This window comes from Psammomys obesus, unplaced genomic scaffold, assembly GCF_907164565.1.
Source record: "Psammomys obesus unplaced genomic scaffold, mPsaObe1.curated_primary_1811, whole genome shotgun sequence".
Lineage (NCBI taxonomy): Eukaryota > Metazoa > Chordata > Mammalia > Rodentia > Muridae > Psammomys > Psammomys obesus.
Window position 1 is genome coordinate 62,894,673 of NW_026585644.1, and position 16,871 is coordinate 62,911,543.

General features: G+C 38.5%; 1 protein-coding gene across 18 annotated transcripts in view; it reads left to right on the forward strand.

Moving 5' to 3' along the window:
* Nrcam (neuronal cell adhesion molecule) overlaps positions 1-16,871 on the forward strand; it is a 180,952-nt gene that overhangs the window by 126,248 nt on the left and 37,833 nt on the right. For 10 of the 18 annotated variants that reach the window (XM_055621111.1, XM_055621095.1, XM_055621128.1 and 7 more), the window contains 9 exons: positions 4,329-4,472; positions 6,804-6,915; positions 8,756-8,922; positions 9,017-9,164; positions 10,658-10,782; positions 11,853-11,882; positions 13,511-13,612; positions 15,902-16,099; positions 16,197-16,267. In XM_055621111.1, coding sequence (XP_055477086.1) covers positions 4,329-4,472; positions 6,804-6,915; positions 8,756-8,922; positions 9,017-9,164; positions 10,658-10,782; positions 11,853-11,882; positions 13,511-13,612; positions 15,902-16,099; positions 16,197-16,267 — 1,097 coding nt within the window. The remainder of the gene's footprint in view (positions 1-4,328; positions 4,473-6,803; positions 6,916-8,755; positions 8,923-9,016; positions 9,165-10,657; positions 10,783-11,852; positions 11,883-13,510; positions 13,613-15,901; positions 16,100-16,196; positions 16,268-16,871) is intronic. The other 8 variants (XM_055621119.1, XM_055621147.1, XM_055621192.1 and 5 more) reach the window with 1 other exon arrangement.

Consider the following 16,871-nt stretch of genomic DNA (forward strand, 5'->3'; position numbering starts at 1 on the left):
TGAAAAGCCATCTTCCAACCCTTTACCCTCAGGTAATGTCTATCTTTATGACTTAGGTGTGTTTCTTGTATGCAACAGATTGCTGGGTCTTTTTTACACATCCATTCTGTTAGTCTGTGTCTTTTTATTGGAGAGTTGAGTCTATTGATGTTGAGAGAGATTAATGACCAGTGGCTATTAGATCCTTTGATTTTGATGTTGGCTGTGGTAGTAAGTTTATTTCCTGTGTTTTCTTGAAAGTAGCTAGTTTTCTTTGGGTTGTATTTTTCCTTTATAGTGTCTTCTGTAACGCTGGTTTTGTGTGTAGGTATTGTTGAAATTTTTTTTGTCATTGAATATCTTGTTTTCTCTGTCTATGAGGACTGAGAGTTTTGCTGGGTATAGACATCTGTGTCCTCTTAGGGCCTGCATGATATCCGTCCAGGCCCTTCTGGCTTTATTGTCTCTGTTGAGAAGTTAGGTTTGATTCTAATGGGTTTGCCATTATATGTTACTTGGCCTTTTTCCCTTGCAGCTTTTAGTATTTTTTTCTTTGTTCTATATACTTACTGTTTTGATTATTATGTGGCGGGAGGATTTTCTTTTCTGGTCAAATTTGTTGGATGTTCTATAGGCCTCTTGTATTCTTATTGGCCTCTCCTTTAAGTTGGGGAAATTTTCTTCAATGATTTTGTTGAAAATATTTTCTGGGCCTTGGAGCAGGGAAAATTCTTTTTTGTCCGTTCCTATTATTCTTAGGTTTTGTTTTTTTATGTTGTCTTGAATTTCTTGGATGGTCTGTGTCAGGGATTTTTTAGATTTAACATTTTCTTTGATGGATACATCAATTTCTTCCCTTGCATCTTCCACACTTGAGATTCTTTCTTCCATCTCTTGTAGTCTATTGGTTATGCTAACCTCTGTAGTTCCTGTTTTCTTCCCTAAGTTCTTTCTCTCCACAGTTTCCTCCATTTGTGTTTTCTTTAATTTTTCCAATTCTATCTTCAGGTCTTGAGCCATTTTGTTGATTTCCTTCACCTGTCTGACTATATTTTCCTGTTTTTCCATCACTTCTTTCAGCTGTTTGTTTGAACCAACCTCTGTTTCTTTTATTTCATTCAGTGATTTAAGCATTTCCTCTCTAAAGGCCACAAACTGTTTGGCTGCCACTTCCTGTATTTCTTTACAGATGGCCATAATCTGTTTGACTTTATCTTCCTCTAGTTCTTTACACATTTTATTTCTTTCCTCTATTAACTTCTTCATAAGCATAGATGTTAGGTCATCTTCTTGAATTTTAATTATGGTGAGGTGTCCACGGCTACTTGTCCCTGGATAACTGTGTTCTGGAGATGCCATATTGCTCTGTCTTTTGTTGGTTGAGCTTTTATGCTGGCCTCTACCCATTGGGCTATCTTAGGTGTTGGGTGTTAGTTTCTGGTGGTTCTTGGAATCCTGTGGTGGAGAAAATTCCCTTGGCAGGAAGATGTTTTTTCCTGATGGAAGCCTCCTCAGCTTTTTGGTATGGTCACTGAATGGCTGGTGTTTTTCAGGAGTTGCCACAGCTCATCTCAGGCATACAGATCTGAGTAGTAACTGTGGTCCTTGTTAGTTGAGAGGGCTCTCCTCTCACCTGGAGAAATCCTGGAGACAGCTGCCCTTCTTCTGGGTTTCTTGCTGTAAATTTAGTGAACTGCTGCAGTAACCTGGGTGTCCCGTGGTTTGGTCAGATTTTTAGGGATAAATGGTTGCCCCTTGAAGCAGTATCTGGGGGTTGATCTCGGGGATCCCAGGCTTCCGTATGTCTGAGGTTGGAGCTCTATGCCCCAATACCCAAGCGGTAATCTGTGGCAGGTGAGTGAGTACCGCTCTCATGGGCACAACAGGCTAGCTGGTGCACAGCAGGTCCCTGGGTTGCTAGGCACGCTGGTCTGTGGGACCTTTTCCAGGGATATACTGGGTGACCTAAGTCCGTCCCTGTTTGCTTCCTTCCCTGTGGAGTTTTCTCCTGACAGGGACTCTCAGTCTCTGGTGCCCTGGGGCGCACAGTTCTGTCTGTGCCAGAGAGCTGGGTGTGCAGCAAGTCTCTGTGCTCGCAGCTGGAGCCCAGTTCAGTGCTGGCGGCATGAACCCGCCATTCTGTGGGATCTTTTCCACCCAGGGAAAGACTGGGTGATCTGAGGTCAGTTCCGTTTCCTTCATTCCCTGTGGGTTTTTCTAGTGACTGGGATTCCCAGTCTCTGGTGTTTTTGTGACCACCTTTCAGCCTGGGAAGGTGATCAGGACACACAGGCATGTTACTCTGGTCTGGCGACCTAGTGCCTGTGCGACCTGGGATCTCTTCCGTGTTCTGGCTGGGTGACCTGAGAGTGGACCCGACTGATTCCCACACCGTGGAGTTTCCTCTCACCTGGGAAACACGATCGCTGTTGTTTTAGGGCCCAGAGTTTAGTCTCTTGGTTGCTGTATGGAAAATGTTGTCTTGCTCCTCAGATGCAGTGTTCTCCTGGCGCCGCCATCTTGTCCCCCCCAACACACACACACTTATTTTTAAGACTATCTATTATGCTTTCTCAGGAATATTGGCATCAATTATTCCCTGAGAGCTAGCTTACAAGTTGAAGTTTTAATAATTCTTGGAGGGTAAGAATTTGTCCTCTAGTTCAATTCATGATACATTTTTAGAATATTTTCATCTGAAACATCTAAAACACTGCTGGGATAAAAGTGTAATGGTTGGAATGTGCAATTGTCAAAATAATGGCTTGCAAAAATGTCTGCATCCTAATCCCTGGAGCCTGTAAACTTGTCACCTTACTTAGCAAAGCAGGGCTTTGTACATGTGGTTAGGAGCTTTCTGATTCTGAAGTATGTACTTGGAGCCCAGTTTTATCACATGAACCCTCTCCTAGCTGTGGTCAGGGAGAAATGTGACTATGGAAGAATGAATAGAAAAAAAATGACACTGATAGCTTTGATGGCAATGGGAAAAAAGAGAATATGGGCTAAGAAATTAGGAATCCTCTACAGAGCAGAAGGAACAAAGAAGTGTATTCCTATGTAACATGAAGAAATTGCCTTTTCTGAGACATTGACTTTAGCTCAGTGGTGTTCTTGTCATGCTTCCAACCTGGAGAAACAAAAGATAGTGAATTTAATGTTTGACAATACTAGATTTGTGCTAAATTGTAGCAGTAAGAAACTATTACAAAATGAATGAGCACGATACTTAGGTATGTAAAACAAAAGTAACTAACTGTAGCTGGACTTTTTTTTAAATATTATTATTATTAAAGTGAGTTATTATTAACTCACCAGAGGTGTCCTGATACTTTTATTTCAAAGTGATAATGGATTCTCAATACAGTGATGGATATGTGTTTGATACACAACCTTTTCTAGTCACCATAAAAAGAAAATGTGTTTAGAATGGAAGTAAAGTCCTCTTATGGTTGCCATGTACAGTTTCAGAGGGAGAGGTACTGTTATTTACCTTGACTCTGATCAGCATGCTGGGGCAATGTACTCTTAAAATGATGTGGGGTCATGGTCTAGAGTTCAGCATTCAGCAAAAGAAATTTGTGCATCATAGCACAGCACAGCACTTCCACAGCATTTGCCTTGCTTTGGACTAAATCCTGTCTTATCCAGCCAGTTTCATCCAAGTTCAGCATGAATCAGTCCTAGTTTTAACATGTTTAAAGTATTTAAGGGATTTAGCTGAAAAGGGTCCTTAAAGGTCCTTAAGAGAAATTTTATACAAATGACTTCTCCGTCAGCTTCAGATGTGTGTGTGCACAACAAGAAAACAGATATCTTCATGTTCCTGGCAGCATGTTCCCTGTGCATAGCTTTACTTATTTATCTATTTATTTTAAGACTACATGCTCAAGGGGGCAGGTTCAAGCAAGCCAGCTCATTTCTGCCTTTGCTGATAAGCTGTGCCTCTTTCCTTGGGATAATCAACCTTCCCACTTTTAAATAGCAGGGCTTTTTTCTTTCTTTCTTTCTTTCTTTCTTTCTTTGTTTTTTAAAATATAAACATGATTGTGTTTCCCTGAATTTACTATTCTTGCCCAACTTGGGCTTGCTTTTCTGCATCTCTCAAAGCAGTTCTTACTGTTAAAGAGCAACCCATTCATTCAAAGCTAAATGAACATTGTGCATGTTTGCATGCTTATGTGTAATAACTAAACTCTGCCTAGATTCTTTTTTCTTTTACTGATGACTATACCTAGATCTGCCTGGATTTTCTTCTCATTCTGTAATATAGAGCTCAAGATTTGCATATTTATTATATATCTCTTAAGCAGCAAGAACATTTTTTTTCTGTTTTTACATCCAAACAGTTGCTCCTGATGACCCCAGCAGAAAAATAGATGGCGATACCATTATTTTTTCAAATGTTCAAGAAAGATCAAGTGCGGTTTATCAGTGCAATGCCTCTAATGAATATGGATATTTACTAGCAAATGCATTTGTAAATGTGCTCGGTAAGCTTGCCCTTTATTGAAAACATGGAAAGTTAAATTAATGACTGCTGTTGTTTTCTACTCATTCATCAAAAATGCATTATGTTTTTGCTACCTGCAATGCATAGTGTTTCAAGCTACAATGAATATACAAAGGTAGATAGGATATTAGTCTTGTCTTAAGGGAGATTTTTGTCTGTTCTTTCAGTTTCTTCATAGTTTTTATATGGCAGATTCTTTGCTGCAGAAATAATCAAATGAGCTATACAGTTCCCTGGTGGTTAGACTGTTAAAAGATTAGACTTCAAAAGGAAAATAGTGTTTGTTCTCATTAGCAATAAGTATATCTGCTCTTCCATCCTTAGACATTTTTTAGTCACTATTCTATTGCTGTGACAAATCACCATGACCTAGTCAACATATAAAAAAACGCTTTCAATTTAAGACCCACAGTTCCAAAGACTAGTGAAACCCAAGACCATCATGATGGGCAGCGTGGCAGCAGATAGGTGTGATGCTAGAGAGCTAGCCGAGAGTTTGCGTGTTGAGATAACAACTGCAGGACAGGCAGAGAGGTAGAGAGACACAGAGAGAGTGGCAGAGAGTCAACTGGCATTGTATGGGCTTTTGAAAACTCAAATCCCCCCTAGTGACACACCTTCTCCAACAAGACCACACCTCCTAATCCTTCCCAAACAGTTTTACCATTTGCAGACCAAGCATTCAAATATATGAGCCTTTGGAGCCTTTTTCATTTAGCACTGACAAGTTCAAACACAAATTTACAATTATAACATAAAAAAATAAATGCTTAATTATAATGCTTGACTCTTATCCAAATCATAGATATAGATTGTTTCATGTGTAACGATATATGCAAAGAACTGTAGGAAACTATGAAGTATTCAAGCATATTATGAAATGGTTGGCTCTGTGAACACTACATCTCTCATTTTGGGTAAAATTACCCAAAGCTACATTTAAAATTTTTATGTAAGAATTATTCTTGTGGTAAACAAGAATTATACTTGAATTATTTTAAATAGTATGTTTCTTTTCCAAAAAACTAACTTAAGAAAGCCAACCAAGATTTGGCATTGCCCTTCATCCCCATGAAGTCCAGCAGCTGAGTTGTTGGTAGATGTTGAGGAAACAGTTTTGACTTCTGGATTTCCTTTTATAGTTTACTTCTATTAATTCAACATCTTCAGGTTTTATATTTCTGTAAGTTCAATACAATATATATTACTCTGAGTCTGGCTTGTTTCATTTCACACAATGTTTTTCAGATTTCATCAGTAACACAAATACAGAATCCTCTTCCCTTTTTTAAAATTTTTATTTATGTTTTTTTCTGTGTGTCTATGTGAGTATCTGCCATATGTGCAGGTTAATCTGCAGAGGCCATAAGAAGGCATCTAATCTCTTGGATCTGGAGTTGTGAACCCCTGACATGGGCGCTGGGAACTGAACTTGGGTCCTCTGGAAGAGCAAGTGCTCTTAACTGCTGAGTTATCTCTCAAGTCCCAGGTCCTCTTCCTTTATAAGGCTGAAAGACAGCATTTATATGTCTATTTGAAAACAGGCATTCTAATAGTCACCAAGTGATACATCACTGTGGTTGAAGTTTGTGTTTCTCTTTGTAATTACTGATAGTGAACATTTTTTCACATCTCTGTTGGAAATTTATGTGTCTTTTTGTGAGAAATGTGTATTTGGGTCGTTTGTCCATTTTAAAAATCAGTTTGTTTTCTGGGACTTTTGAGTTTCTTATGATTCTGTGTACTGGTCTTATATCAGGCATATAATGAGCAAATATCTTCTCCTAGTCTATGGTTTATCTCTTCATGCTGTTGCTTCCTTGGCAATAAGAGGATTTCTTTAGTGTCCTCCCACTTCTCAAAACCACACTTTCCTCTCTGCTTTTTAATTCCTTCTTTATGTCCTAATGTTCCTACTCACTTGAGGGATGATGGGTCAGTCATTCAGCAATGGCATATTTTCCTGCCAGATACTGTGCTGTTACTAAAATGATTAAACAGTTGCTTTCACTACAAGATACTCAGTGTCATAAGAGACACAAAACCAAATCAATAATTAAACAGCATAGAAGAGTACAGAGAAGTAAATCAGTAATTGAATAATGCCCTAGTATCATGTTGAGCATGAAGTAGGAGGTATTTATTCTATGTTGAGTGACTATACTGATGACACAAATACAGAACATATGCGGGAAAATCATGTTAGTTGTACTTTATCACAAACTCTAATGACCTCAAAACAAAATATGATAAATACACTGTAAGCCTAAAATATGCCTAGTTATTTACTTACCTTTTAAAAATACGTTAGCTGAACCGCCTCGGATTCTCACATCTCCAAACACGTTGTACCAGATCATTGCAAACAGGCCTGCTTTGCTAGATTGTGCCTTCTTTGGGTCTCCTCTGCCTACGATTGAGTGGTAAGTAATGGCTCTATTTGGTTTTTGATCCTTGATTCTATCTATGTCTGGTTTTAGTCCTGTTTTTGTATTGCACTTTTCCTGTTTGTTTTTAATAGGAAAAGTGCAATACACAATCTATTGTATTCTTAGTTACTGAATTCATTTACTCTTCCTCAAGCATTTATTAAAGTATTATAATAAATACTTTCACATATGTAACAAGTATACTACTAGAATTGAATGCTCTATTAACTACAAAACTGACTATGAATTATTTTTAAGATTTGGGACTGCCATATTTTACAATGCCATGGATAACTGCATAGAACTTTCTGAATAGTGACTAAAGGACAGGTTAGGAAACATGTTATTGACAATAAAAAAAATCACGGGGTCAGGGACCAAGAGTTGGCTCAGTGGTTAAGAACACTTGTTGCTCTTGCAGAGGACCTAGGTTTGACGTCCAGCATCCACATAGTGTCTCCCCACTTCCTGTAACTCCAGTCCCAGGGGCTTCTATGCCATTTCTGACCTCCTTGGGCATCAGGCATGCATGCAGTACACATACACATAACCAGGCAAAATGGTCATTTACATGAAATAACAAAATAAATCTAAAATAAAAAAGTGCATAGAGTTGGAGGAGAGGTTGTGTGTTCCTAACCTCCTTTCTGCCTATCCAGTTTCACATACCATTCCTGGTAGGAGTCCACCAGTTGCTGCTAGTTTGCTTGCTTTAAAAGAGAAGATGACAATGCAGCCACTCCTGATGAGATCTGATAGACTAAGATCAGAAGGAAGGAGAGGAGGACCACCCCTATCAGTGGACTTGGGGAGGGGCATGCGTGAAGAAGGGGGGGAGGGAGGGAGGGGAGGAGGAGGGATCAGGAGGGGAGGAGAGAGGGGCTTATGGGGGAATACAAAGTGAATAAAGTGTAATTAATAAAAAATAAAAATTAAAATAAATAAATAAAAGAGATAGAACAAGGAGGGATGGGCAGCTGCTGAGAATGTGTTAGGAACAATTGGAACAGATATGTATTGATAACCAGCTACTGAGATGAGAGAGATGGCAGATTTAGGATTAAAGGATTGTCTCTCCAGGCCCAACATTAACTGCAAAGAAGAGAAACATGAACACATACATACATTCTAGTGAAAGTGGTTGAGATCAACACTTAACTCAAATTGACTTTGTCCTGGCCTTTTTCATCTGCCTCCACTTCCTTCACCTCACCTCACATTTGTGTTTTCTTTCCATTGCCTGAACTTTTGCTAGTTGTGCTTTGGAATATAATCCTCAGCCCTGAAATTAAAATGTCTTTAAATTTTCATCTTACATATGGGAGAAAATTGTAATAAAAAGATAATCTTGTTTTTGCCAATTTTGTCATCTACTTAAGGATAAAATATTCAATTATGTGTCTCAAGAAAATTACAACCCATTCTATTTTGTTACTCTAATTCTGTAAACTCCACTTATTTTTGCACTCTCCTGTCTTATGTGCTTTCTTTGCATTTTCCTCTGAGGTGTCAGAAGAAGTGCTTATGGAAAACCCTTCAGGTTTTCAACAATGTTTGTGCTTTTTTAACTTGAAAAGTGAAATATCAACTGATTTTTTTATTTGCAAATAGCATTTATTTTTCAAATAATTTTATTTTCTTCCATCCTTAGATGACAGTATGTTTACAATCTGAAAATAAGGCAATATTTTACTGATGTAATGTTTCCCCACTTTACAAATAAGCAGAAATCTAATCTCTGTAGTCATTCAAATTGTCTTTGACCTTGACCTTTGCTGCAGCCCACATTCTGTCATGGTGTTTTATTCTTATTCTGGTAACTTTTGTAATGAAGGTTTAAAGGAACGAAGGGAAGCGCTCTTCACGAAGACATTTATGTTTTACATGATAATGGAACACTAGAAATTCCTGTGGCCCAAAAGGATAGTACAGGGACCTATACATGTGTCGCAAGGAACAAATTAGGGATGGCAAAGAATGAAGTTCACTTGGAAATAAAAGGTAAGACAGAGTTGATGAGCTTTTTTAAGTATTATATGACACAGAGAAAGTTCTCCAGCTTTGCCAAATGGGTAACAATGACTTTAAAATTTAGATCCAACAAGAATCATTAAACAACCCGAATATGCGGTCGTGCAGAGGGGGAGCAAAGTATCCTTCGAATGCAAAGTGAAACATGACCATACCTTAATCCCCACCATCATGTGGCTAAAGGACAATGGAGAGCTGCCCAATGATGAAAGGTATTTCAAGATGCTTTCTTCCCTCTTCCTTCTCTCTTTACACTGTTCTTGTGACACCGTGTTTTCAGTGTATAAAGTCAGCTATCTGCAGAATTACGAGATAAGCATTTTTTTCTTACTGCAAAAGATTTAGAACTAAAAGGGTTTGAAATACAAGCTTGAGAATGTTGGTCTTTGTGTGCTGTGCTTCTGTGTAATTTGGGGCGTAAAAAGCCCTCCAGATTTGGGCAACATCTATGGTTGTATAATTTGAATGGTGAAGTCTCAACAGATGTTTTCTTCAATACACATAAGCAGCAGAAATCCAATCTCTGAATCAGGAATTCACCCAACTCTGCCAGTATTTTAAAGAGTACTAGCTTTGAATTTTACTGAATTTCTTTTTAAAATTTTAACACCTACAGAAGGAAAAGAAAATCAAATTTAAGTAAAGTATTTAAAGGGGCACATTTAGTCCTGTAGCTTAGAATAGAAGAAAGAGTGTGGCATTTTCTACCTGAGGCCCTCAAGTTGACCTAGTAAAGACAGCTACATTTGTCATTTTAGCCATTACAGCAACAGCAAGTGATACCAACTGCTGGGAGTGTTGTATTCTGATAAAGATGGTTTCTGTACTTTGCTGCTTACCTAAGCCTGGGATGACTAAATGGTATCCTATTGCTTGCTAAAGACCCACAATAACTTTCTAGCCTTTTGCTCCATGAGCCCAAAGGGAGCCTTCCAGGTAAGGTCATCTGGTTAATATGTGATATCTGAGATGGTAAAGAGCAGAGAACATGAAGAAATAACCACTGGGTTAGATCAACTGAGGTTTGGCTTGAAATTATTTGAAAGACAATTTACAATGTGTACAGCCTCATTGGAATCATACATGAATCCTGCATGCCTTATGCAAAAAACTTCTAGAAAAGTCTTACTGGAGACTGATGATACAGTGATGAGAAATATACCAATACTTTTAATAAAGTTTCTGCTATGGGGCTTTATACATGGGGGGTGGAAAGGACAAAAAATTTACAGCAAATATTAACTTCTTTTAAAAATATGTACTCAGATGGAAATTGAGCTGAACAAAATAAGCACAGAAGCCTGAGTGAAGCACTCTAGTGGGGGTGTATATGGAGCTACCTCTCTCACCTCAGGATGACAGCAGTAACTTTATCAATTAAAAATGTTTAATTGGCATGCAGTAACAATACACAGTTATGGGATACCAGGTGATTTTTGGCCTCATCTCAGAAGAGTTGCTGCAGAATCTACTGAGATTCTACATACGCCTTACCAAAATTATTAGAGTTATTATCCCTCCTAACCCAAATGTTTTTCAGGTTTATTAATTATTAAATTGATATAGAGGGGTTCACTCTAATTGCTAAAGTGTTTACTATCTTTCTCCTTTAGTAAATTACAGAAACTCTTGTCTGCTGGGAAGCCAGTCCTCAGCAGTCTCTAGTAGTTGTCATTCAGCTGTTCTACATGTGCTCTGTTTACAGGTTCTCTATTGACAAGGATCACCTGGTGGTAACTGATGTAAGCGATGGTGATGGTGGGATCTACACATGTGCAGCCAACACCACACTGGACAGTGTTTCTGCCAGTGCTGTGCTCAGGGTTGTTGGTAAGAACAAGAACAAATACAGCACAGTCAGGTTCTCTGTATTAGGTGGGAAAGAAAAGTCTAGATATTGAATATTTGTTCAAGTTTCCTAACTCCAAGGGTGTTTCTTTTCTTCCAGAGATGCCTTCCAGAAGACAATTTGTATATAATTATGCTCTGTATAGATAATATATACTGTGACAAAATGGTATATGTGCATATATAAAAACAAACAAATATATGATTCCCTGCACTCTGCCAAAGGTTTGGTTATGAGTCTCAGTATCTGCTTTGATATGCTGCTAGGTAGAGACTTTCAGAGGCCCTCAGTGTTAGGCTCCTGTCCTGTTACTTGTTTTCTCCTACATCCGATGTCCATCCCATTTGTCTTTTCAAGACAAATCATATGAAAGAAGAAGGGGGAGTTAGTATGACCTGGATAAGACAGGAGTGCCACAAAGACCAAATATATCAGGGCACAGAAGTCTTTTATGAGACTGTAACTCCAACCAAGGACTATGTATGGATATAACCTAGAACCCCTGCTCAGATGTAGCCCATGGTAGCTCAGTATCCAAGTGTGTTCCCTAGTAAGGAACACTGTTTCTGACATGAACTCAATGGCTGGCTCTTTGACCTCCATCCCCCCCACCACCTGAGGGAGGAGCAGCTCTGCTAGGCCACAGAGGAGGACTTTGCAGCCAGGCCTGAAGAGACCTGATAAGCTAGGGTCAGATGAAAGGGAAGGAGGACCTCTCCTATCAATGGACTTGGAAAGGGGCAGGGAGGAGATGAGGGAGGGGGGGTGGCTTAGGAGGGAATGAAGGAGCAGGATACAGCTGGGATACAAAATTAATAAACTGTAACTAATATTTAAAAAATAAAAATTTAAAACAAACAAAAACTGAGAAAAATAACCTCTGATCTAGAATTCCTAAATTGTCACTGTCCCATTTGTCAATGCCACACCTTACAGCTGAATAGAGAACTCCATTTTTAAAAAAAACCCATAATATTGCATTGCTTTTGTCTTCTTCTATGTTTCTATGACTAATTCTGATTAAAATCCTTTATATTAATGTTCTTTCTAGCTCCTACTCCAACTCCAGCCCCCATTTACGGTAAACTAATGAGTCTTCTCTTTCCATTTTCACATTTGCAGACATTGCTTTCTTATCTCTGTCACATCATTGCATTTCTTTAAAGAAAATGGCTTCCAGTTATTATGGGCTTCATTTACCATAGTCAAATATTTCTTATAACTTTATAGTATACTGTAAGGTTAGACTATTTTGATCATTGTATTTCCAGTTGTCTCTAAATATTTTATTTGCTATTATAAAATTATTCTATCTTATAAAAATCTCTTCTTATATGGTAGCATAAATCATATATAACAATTTCTCACCCGTATTTTACAGAAAAAAAAGATATTTCTTAGAATCATTCTGAAAGTTCGATTTTAGTTGTCTACTAAGATTTGTTTAGGAACTAGAGAGATGGCTCAGTAGATAAGAGTGAAAGCAAAATGAAAGGAGTTCAAATCTCCAGTATCCATACATAAGCTAAACATGGCAGTCCATGCCTGTAACTTCAGTGTTGGGGGACAGAAACGGGCAGATCACAGAAGCTCACTAGCCTGCCACCTAGAAGAAGTCAACCTCTATCCTCTATGTTCTCACACATGAATGTGTGCATTCCTACATGCATGTACACATTCATAAATGAATATAACACACTATTAATAGTGATAAACACAAGGAAATATTATATTGTTTTGAGATTTCATTTCCAAGCAATGTACACCTAGGGTAAAACATGGTGTTCAGAAAATTTGACTTTTATGTCTGAGCAACCTTCCCATTTTGTGTTAAAAGAAAAGTCACCAGTGAATTAACAAAAGAAAGGATCTGACAATGTTATGTTATTTTTCTGAGTCTGTAAAATAATCAGAAATTATCTCTAGAAACATTTTTGTTTAGAAAACTCATCTTTTTTCAGCACACAAATTTTTGTGGCATAATCTCAGCTAGATTTTACATAGAATCACTTATTCTTTTTAAAACCTGCCCTCTGTGGACACTTAATACTGCCTTACTGATGAAAAAGGGACCAGAGGATTGTGGTCCCCCAGAAGTCAGAGCCACCTCTATAAAGAAGTTAATTTTTTTAAAGGGAGTTAGCTTCACAAGCACCATTTTCAGGAAGCACCCTTGCTTCTCTGTGACCTTTGTTCTAACCTCTGTCCCAGAGAGAGCATGCCTATGTACTCGGAGAGCTCCCCACCCATCAACACAATCCTCAGGAGCTTCCAGATGCAGTGATCATTTGTCTCAAAACCCTGAGAATCCTCTGAACAGCACATGTCACTTGCCTGCATTTGTCTCTTAGCCTTGACTATTCTGTTTCCATTGTGTTGTTGGAAATGAAGCTTTAATGTTATTTCTGCCTGTGCTCGTTTCTGCTCATGAGAGGACATGTACTGAGCATGCTGAAGACCCTTATGCTCTGCTTAAGTGGATTTGGCAAACCATGGTCTTGAAAAGCAAATAAGCAGAGCTCCTTGATGTATTGGTCTGTGCAGTGTTCTCAGCAACCTCAGTTGTGTCTGTTTCATTTCCATTGCATGCTCACTGACCACTAAGAGTGATGTGTCTCTAAGGTGTCCCTCTGTATATAGCATCACAAACACAATAAAACTGCCTTTCAAAAAGACAGGTAACCATTTGTGTGTGTGTTTGCTCCACAGATGTCCCGAATCCTCCCTTTGATTTAGAATTGACCAATCAACTTGACAAAAGTGTTCAGCTGACATGGACCCCAGGCGATGACAACAATAGCCCCATTACAAGTATGTAGTGTTTTTTGTTTTATGGCTGGTAAACCTAATGGCCATTCCTGAAGCAATACCTGTAACAATTTTATGATGCACTGCTGTAATTCCTTACAAATGCATTTACTGTTGTTCTCATCATCACTAATCAAAGATACTTTGGTTAGAACCAAAGTATGATGAACTTCAGAGATGGAGCCATTCCTGGTTATAGCTTCTGGTATGTCTAATTAATTCCTGAAAATGTTCTTAAGCAAACACACTATCATTTATGTTTAAGATCTATAAAAATCACCTTACATATCTGCCACTGTCCTAGCTAGGGTTATGATTGCTGCATTAAAGCACTGTAACTAAAAGCAACTTGGGGAGGGAAGAGATTTTTGGCTTACACTTCCACATCACTGTTTATCAGTGGAGGAAGACAGGTCAGAACTCAAGCAGGGCAGGGGCCTGGAGGCATGAGCTGATGCAGAGAGCATGGAGGGGTGCTGCTTGCTAGCTTGCTCCTCATGCCTTTCTCAGCTCACTCTCTTATAGAAACCAGGACCACCAACCTATCCACAATGGGATTGTTACCATCCACAATCAGTCACTAATTAAGAAAATGCACTACATGTTTGCCTATAGCCCAATCTCATGGGGGCCTTTTCTCAGTTGAGGCTCCCTCCTCTCTGATGGCCCTAGATTATCTCAAGTTGACATAAAACTACCCAGGACAAACACAGTAGATAGGTGTATCTTGTAAGTCATTCATTTAAGCCACTGCTTTTGGGAGATACTGAAAGGCCAGTCTAAACTTGGGGAAAATGACCCAGGTGCTCTATTACAGGACCATCGTTTATAATAAAACTGCTTATACACAATAGGTCCTTAAGTTCCAGCATAAGTGCTTTTCTTCCTGTTTTCCTTTGATACAAAATGACATATTCAACAGTGTTAGCTCCTCACTTTAAGGCATCAGTGGAGGGAATAAAATCAGATGAGAAACCAAGGCATTTGGATACAAAAACATTTGTTAAATCAGAATGATAGGCTTCAAGGCTTGATGTTAAAGCTAAAGAGATACCCAAAAGAGTAGACACAGTCATAAGTCTGAAATATATTGTTACTTTTAAGTGGAGGCTTCAGGAAGGCCAAGTACCTTCCAGATTATTCCAAAATCACAGCTATGTTGCTCCACATCTGTGGAGCAAACACACACACAAATGGTTACCTGTCTTTTTGAAAGGCAGTTTTATTGACTTATTTATTTATGTTTTAGCAGGGCAGGGGGTGTCTCCCACATGCGTTTAGAAGGAACCACAGCACTAAGATATATACAGAAATGCTTTGCAGAGGCATGGCATTATCACACTATGATACAGTAACCTAATATAAAGTACCTCAAGCCAATTTCATTCAGGCGTGATACCTAATTTTTTGCAAAGGTAAAACATGGCAGACCACAACATTCTAGCAATAGAGAAAGAACCTGAAAGGTATGTCTTCCTCCCTCTCGTGACTGCAAGCTTCCCTGGCCACACCACTATTAACCAGTGTGTACCTTCTAACAGGAAATCCAGTGTGTATGATCTAGCCAGTCTTTGTATTGTTAAAGAGATGTAGCACCAAGCATGTACTCTGCTGTATCCTGCTCAGTTTTATGTGAGGATACACTTAAAGAACATCCTCCTTGATAACAGATACAGAATGTTCCACAGTGTGTGTGTGTACCATATTTTGCTACGTATGCCACACTGGCAAGCATTTAGCTTGTTTGTAAATAGGTTGCTTCAACTGAAAATCATGCAGCAAGGTGGATTCTTTTGCATGTGTCTTCACACTACATGGGTAAGCACATTTGCTCAAATTCAATTGCTAGAAGTGCAATTCCTTAAAGACTATGTATGTTAAAAAATTATTATATATTTGCAGTTGTCCTGTATAGAAATACATCGATTTCGTAGGAGGTCTGAAAATGTGCCACACTCAACAAAATATATTAAACATTTGATTGCTATCAATCTTCCTGGTAAAAAACTGCTCTTTTACTGTTACTCCTTTTTATGACAATAATTGATCACCTTTTCACATATGTATTAGGTCAGTTTTAACAAAGTTGAACTTAGCATGATAGGGGGGAAATGCCAAATAGTTCATGTGCTTAAATATTGAACTCAGAATATCCTAACAGATTTTTTTTTTTTCTGAAAAATCACTTGTGTCTTGCTACTCTTGCTTGCCATGAGTTATCTCTGGCAACCTGTCCTTATACTGACTAAACTCACTATCTTTGGTTTATGGTATGTGTGGTGTTGTGACTAGGATTCATCATTGAATATGAAGATGCAATGCATGAGGCAGGATTATGGCACCACCAGGCTGAAGTTTCTGGAACTCAGACTACAGCCCAACTGAAGCTGTCTCCATATGTGAACTACTCCTTCCGAGTCATGGCGGAGAACAGCATTGGGAGGAGTGTGCCCAGCGAGGCCTCTGAGCAGTATCTTACAGAAGCCGCAGGTAAGGCTAGAACACAGGGGCCTGACCTAAAACAGAAGAGGTTTCTATGCCTCTCAGAGAACCGAAGCTTACTCGTGCGGGACTACTTCATTTCCAGAACCAGATCAGAATCCCACAGCTGTGGAAGGACTAGGAACAGAGCCTGACAACTTGGTGATTACATGGAAGGTGAGCCACAGAGCCTTTTTTTTTTTTTTCCTCAGCATTTTTAGACTGAACAAAAAAGTTCATTTTAGAATAATATTTGTGTTAACACTACTTTTTACTCATTGTGGGAAAAAAATACTTATCTTTATTTAGGCGTCAATGTTATATAGTAAATTAAAATTTTCTATCTAAAAGTTGGGCATGGTGGCACATTCCTTTAATCCCAGCATTTAGCTTGTTTGTAAATAGGTTGCTTCAACTGAAAATCATGCAGCAAGGTGGATTCTTTTGCATGTGTCTTCACACTACATGGGTAAGCACATTTGCTCAAATTCAATTGCTAGAAGTGCAATTCCTTAAAGACTATGTATGTTAAAAAATTATTATATATTTGCAGTTGTCCTGTATAGAAATACATCGATTTCGTAGGAGGTCTGAAAATGTGCCACACTCAACAAAATATATTAAACATTTGATTGCTATCAATCTTCCTGGTAAAAAACTGCTCTTTTACTGTTACTCCTTTTTATGACAATAATTGATCACCTTTTCACATATGGATTAGGTCAGTTTTAACTAAGCTGAACTTAGCATGATGGAGGAAAATGCCAAATAGTTCATGTGC